This window comes from Cricetulus griseus, chromosome 2 (assembly GCF_003668045.3).
Source record: "Cricetulus griseus strain 17A/GY chromosome 2, alternate assembly CriGri-PICRH-1.0, whole genome shotgun sequence".
Classification (NCBI taxonomy): domain Eukaryota; kingdom Metazoa; phylum Chordata; class Mammalia; order Rodentia; family Cricetidae; genus Cricetulus; species Cricetulus griseus.
The window spans coordinates 540,049-545,712 of record NC_048595.1 but is presented as its reverse complement, the minus strand read 5'-3'; the positions used below and the strand labels follow the sequence as shown (position 1 = coordinate 545,712).

The window sequence follows — 5,664 nt, the reverse complement described above, 5'->3', positions numbered from 1 at the left end:
AGGGAGGAGATAGTGAGGAAGAAAAGGAGGGAGGGAGAAGCCTGGAGGAGGGAAGGGGGAGGAGGGAGGGGGCCGCCGAGCCGACCGCAGGGAGCCGGGTGCAGGGAGCACCGGAGGGCAGAGCGGAGCGCGGCCAGCGGCTGGCGGCGAGCGAGCGACCCCACGGCAGCCCCCACATCTCTGCTTCCTGTGACCGCGCCTGCCCCTGGGGCCCGCGGCGGCCCGGCGCGCGAGCACTGACCTCTGCGGAGGCGGCGCGGCTCAGCATCGGGCCGGGGCGGGAGGGGCACCGGGCCGGGGGGCGGCGCTCCGGCCCGGCCCGGCCCCGCCCGATGTCCATGAGTGCGAACACCATGATCTTCATGATTCTGGGGGCGTCGATCGTGATGGTGAGCGGAGGGGCTTCCCGCGCGCGCCCCCTGCTTTTGCCGCCCGCGCGCGCGCCTACCCCACCTCGCTTCCTTGTTTACCGGCCCGCGCGGCCTGCGCTGCCCTCCGCGGCTTGCCCTGCGCTACCCTCGCTGCTACCTTGCGCGGCCCTGGCCCCGGCTGCTCTGCGCTTCCCCACCCACCCACCCACCCACCCCGGCAGCCCTATGCTCCCACTCGGCACCCCTTCGGCCCGGCCCACTCTTCGCCCTGACTGGTCATGGGCTCTTCCAGGCCATCGCGTGCTTGATGGACATGAACGCGCTGCTGGACCGATTCCATAACTACATCCTCCCGCACCTGCGGGGCGAGGACCGCGTCTGCCACTGCAACTGTGGCCGGTGAGTGCGCCCCGGCTCTAGGCACTACACGCGTGATCACACTTGTGCAGCGGGCCCAGTATACTCGGCCGGTGAGCCGGGAGCAGGCTGGGCCGCAAAGCCTTGCTGAATGGTGGGGGCCGCTTCTGCCCGCCAGGTGCTGGGGGAGGGGTTGCCAACGGGAACCCCAGATCAGCCCGCTGCCTCCCTGGGAAAGGAAGCATGTCTGTTAGGAACCCCTTCCTCTAGTTCCTTTAGAGAAAACGCTGCCTGGTGGTGGCATTATGGGCCATGGAGCCTCCTGGTTCAAGGCCTGGAGGCCTAAGAGTAGCAGCCCTGAGTAGTGCCCACAGTGGAAGCCAGGAAGCTGGTTAAGCCTGGGACAGTAGTCTTACCTATGGCCCAAGTCTTCCTCCTGGGCCTGTGCTGTGCCCATAGTAGGCAAGTGCAGGAGGTTGAGATAGAAAGGGCCTACCTTGAGGAACACCTGCCACAACTGATCACTGTGCAGAGGAGGAGCTGAAGTAGGCTGAGGTTTGCTCAAGGTCATAATGAGACCCACCACACTCTCCAGGGACCTCCCCTTCTGTGCATGTGTAGTGATGAAGTCTTCTGGCCTTGCATGTTTGTATGTCCATGTATGAAATAAACATCTTCTCATGAGCCGCGCATGTGTGTACTGTCTGTGCATATACATGTGCGTACACAGCGCACTCGCACATCCGCATGCACTCATTCCAGAGATGCCCTCATGTGATAACAGTCCCTACTTGACAGCCTAGGAGGAAGTGGATGAAGGCTTTAGAGGGTAGACTTGCCCAAGGTTACACAGCTAGGAAAGAATGGGGCTAGAATCACAGAACCTCAGTTCCTTTCCCCACCAGGTCCTTTCCCCCAGAGGTCTACATACACATGGGGGGGTAGGGTAGGGTAGATCAGGACAGTTGCATGTCTTCTAAGTGCATATATGGGTATGGGTATAGGCAAGTGTCTTGCAAATCATGGGCATTACAGCAAGTAGAAAAGGGATGTATGTGCCCTCACATGCGTTGGGCATGGTAGGAAAGTTTGCTGTGTGGCCACACATTCCCAGAGAGCCCTATGCTCCATCTTAGTGCATACTATGTGTCTGTCTGGTACATCAGAGGGCTGAGACTTGAGGTCAGCTCTACTGTTCCCAGGCCATGTCTGTAGATGAGCTCTGAAGCCTTCCCAAGACAGAATCCAGTCACTGGGCCCATGAACATTGGGAATGGACACTACATAAGGGGGCTGTGGTTATGGGGTTGGTTCAGCACTGTCTGTGACAGCACACTAAATGGTTTACTGGAGCACAGAGGGTATGTTCTTAGAGTCTGTTTATACAGGTTATATATGTGCATCTCATGTAGCATCAGAGTACTTGTGGACTCATGTAAACAGACACCTGTAGATTGGAACCTGAAGAAAGGCCTGTGTGCGCAAGAGTGTCTACATGTATGTGCTTTGTACACAACTCTACATACAGGGTATGTAAATTTGTTGTATAAAGCACTTTTGTATATTGATTACATATATGTGTATGCAAAGTACATGTATATAAAACAATATACAGTTCAGTGTGCTCAGGGAAAATGTCAGAACATTGCAGCGTGGGTGTAATGACTGCAGATTAGCCTGCAAATGGGGTATCTGTGCACATGCCATGTACACATGTGGTGTCAACAGTTTGCCTATGTGTACATACTTTGCAGAATAAGTGTACACATGTGTCTGCCTTGTACATGGCTATTTGCAGAATTTTAGACAGAGAATATGTATGTAAACTAATGTTTGAACAAAGCACGTCAGCAGGCAACATTTGTGTGTACACACAGATCCATGCACATGACAGCATCCCACAGAGAGGGTGGTTCAAAGCTGAGTGAATGTGCATTTTTGTGTGAGGCACCATGCTCATACCAAAGTGTGCACAGTGCATGGGTGTGGGGCTTGTGGGACCCGTGTCCACAGTATACATGCCATGTCCTGTGCATGCGGACAATGTGTATACCGGACACACATTGACCTCAAGTGGACACATGGCAGCATGTGTCATGAAGGTAGGGGACATGTATGTACATATCACAGACATTCATTTTACACAGCACATCTGCTTTCATTCAGAAGACTGAAGCCCTTGCCTTCAGGGGCTTGGTGTGGGGTTAGGAGGGGTCAGATCAGGGGAGGAATCATAGCTACCAGAGTTAACTGTAAAGGTACCTCTAACCCCTGGATTCTTGAGGCCTCAGTTTGGCTGTGGCCTGTGGCCTACTTGTAGGCTACCTAGGGTCCTTCTTGCCTCCTTGGTAGCTTCTTTGTGTTTCCTTTCCTGGAACAGCTCTATGTTGGGGACAGTCCAGAGGAAGGAGGTGGGGCCCAGGCTGACCCAGTCCCACCAGAGCCTGACAAGCCCTTATAGTCTGGAAGCACTACCTGCCCTGGGGCCTGGTGCAGCCATACTTTCTGTGCCAGGATTAATAGCATCCATTCATCCATCATGATGATAGACAGTTGCTTATATGAGCAGATGAGTGATGGCTGCTAGGTGTCAGTCATGCTAGCTCAAGTAACCAAGGGCTGGCAGCCTAAGCTTTGCCTTCTGGGATTGGTCAAACTATAGACCACAGAGTTAACCCCTGGGGTTCCTAAGAGCAGAGGATTTGAGGAGTGTCACTTCTGCCCCTCCCTCTCCCTGCTCACCTGGGCTCAGGTTTAAAGATACCAACCCCAAGATGAGGAATTACCCATGTGGTTCCATGGGGACCAGCAACATCAGCAACGGGGCACAAGGAAGGAGGAGTTTTATCCAGGGAAAGGCTGAGGGTCTACTGTAGGCAGACACAGGTTTCAGCCTCTCACTGAGAGGAAGAAGAGATGCAGGTTTAGGAAGCGAGAAGCTATTTTTAGCATGTGTTTGAAGTGTCTGTAGATCCCACGTGGAGATTCAAAGGCAGCTGAGTTTCTAGCAGACATGGTGGGCAGTGGAAAGAAGGCCTACCCACTAGTGACTCTGGAAGGGGGTGGGTCAGGAAAGGCAGCCTCATAGCAGAAGCCCAGGCAGCCATTATACTGTCTGTAAGGTGAAAGATGCTAAGAGTGTGGTGGCGCTCTTGGTACCCAAAGCAATAGATCCCGACATGCGGACTGCTGGCTTTGTGGAGTTGAACCATCAGTTGGTCCACTACACCTAGAACGGCAGGGCAGAAAGAAAGGGGATCAGCAGCCAGTGGGGACCATAGTGGAACTCCAGTGCAAGAGGAAATGATCTGGGGCAAGAAAGCAATGGACAGCTCCAGGAAGCTTAGGACAGGGAGGCAAAGAGGCACAGTGTGGCCAAGGCACAGAGACCAAGGCCATAGAGGGTGCTTATACTTACAAGGCTCTAAAGCATGTCCAGCATGGACCAATAGCTGAAAATGGCCCATTAGAAGAACAGTAAGTAGAATGATAGACATGGGGAGGGTCTGTGCTGGACATGAATGAGGAGAGGAAAGACTCCCCAAACTTCTAGCAAAATGAGCAGGAGTTAGATATAGAAAACCAGAGGCCCAAGGCAGGGAGGGAGAACAAGAACAAATGCTGTTTCTGTAGGTCGCCTCCTGAGAGCAGTGTGTGGCGGCTACAGGGCATGTCGGGTGGGCCTGGGTCATTTGGCTGTGTTAGGACCTTAGCAGACCCTCAGGGCTAGTAGGTGAATGTGAACCCTGCTACAAGACTTTTGGAAGGATGGCGTATTGGGGGGAGTATTCACCCCAGCCATTCCTACTCTCCTTGAACCTCACTCCTTATCTCCAGGGCTACAGTCTCCACCTGTCCCAGCAGTTCTGCCAGGTGACCTTATCTGTGCCTGGGGCTGCTGTTTCCCCTCCCAACCCAGCACACAGGGATTGCTTCAGAGAACTTCCCAGGGTGGCCTGTAGAAGTCAAGCCATCCACTTTGGGTCCCCTAACCAGCCCAGCACGGACCTGGGGAAGGCTGGGCCAGGGTTGGCAGGAGAGGTGCCAGCCCACCCTGCCGCCCCCAGGCACCACATCCACTACGTGATCCCATACGACGGGGACCAGTCGGTGGTGGACGCATCTGAGAACTACTTTGTGACAGACAATGTGACCAAGCAGGAGATCGACCTTATGCTGGGGCTGCTTCTGGGCTTCTGCATCAGCTGGTTCCTGGTGTGGATGGATGGTGTCCTGCACTGTGCTGTGCGCGCCTGGAGGGCTGGTCGGCGCTATGGTGAGTGCCACGCGCTGCTGCGGGCACCACTTCTGGCCCAGCCCGGCCACCTGACTGCCCTGTCCCCCTGCAGATGGCTCGTGGACCTGGCTGCCCAAGCTGTGCAGCCTGCGGGAGCTGGGGCGGCGGCCGCACAGGCCCTTCGAGGAGCCCACAGGGAACATGGTGCACGTGAAGCAGAAGCTCTACCACAACGGCCACCCCAGCCCACGGCACCTGTGAGTGCACAGGACTCGGGGCTGCTGTGCACATGTAAAGGGACCTCGTGGACGCTCAGCTGGCGAGACGGGACTGCGGCCTCAGGCCCAGGATATGCTGGGCTGTGGCCAGCTGGGCTGTGGCCAGCAGGCAAATCCAGTGGAAGGTGCTGTCTCTTCTTTTTATAAAGGGGGTTGGGTGGGGGCTGGGGTTGGGATGGCCACTGGGCTTCAGGGACAGCAACCTGGTTTCCACAGTGAGCAGGACACAAAGGCAGGCTTTTAGAGGTGCTGGGGCCAGGGGTGGTGGGTTCACAATGGGGATAGGCATGGCCTGGGTCACGCTAGCCTAAGGCCGCATCTCATTGAAAGCCACTGTTTCCTGTGCACCTGTCCATCCGTCCGTCTGGAGGGGAGGGATGTGTCAGGGCCTGCGCCCATCTGCACACGGGAGCATGTGCAT

The 5,664-nt window shown here is 55.8% G+C and overlaps 1 protein-coding gene across 1 annotated transcript; it reads left to right on the top strand.

Annotated features, from left to right (window-relative positions):
* Positions 1 to 55: 55 nt before the first annotated feature.
* Positions 56 to 5,226, top strand: Tmem240 (transmembrane protein 240). Its single transcript, XM_027398567.1, has 4 exons — positions 56 to 389; positions 664 to 770; positions 4,796 to 5,004; positions 5,078 to 5,226. The coding sequence occupies exons 1-4, from the start codon at positions 333 to 335 to the stop codon at positions 5,224 to 5,226; spliced, it is 522 nt and encodes a 173-aa protein (XP_027254368.1). The 5' UTR covers positions 56 to 332.
* Positions 5,227 to 5,664: the final 438 nt, after the last annotated feature.

Bases quoted from the DNA above. Each gene is read 5' to 3' on its own strand.
- Tmem240 (XM_027398567.1), top strand. From the start codon at position 333: ATGTCCATGAGTGCGAACACCATGATCTTCATGATTCTGGGGGCGTCG. The intron at 390-663 runs GTGAGCGGAGGG...GGGCTCTTCCAG, and splicing joins TGGGGGCGTCGATCGTGATG to GCCATCGCGTGCTTGATGGA. The intron at 771-4,795 runs GTGAGTGCGCCC...TGCCGCCCCCAG, and splicing joins TGCCACTGCAACTGTGGCCG to GCACCACATCCACTACGTGA.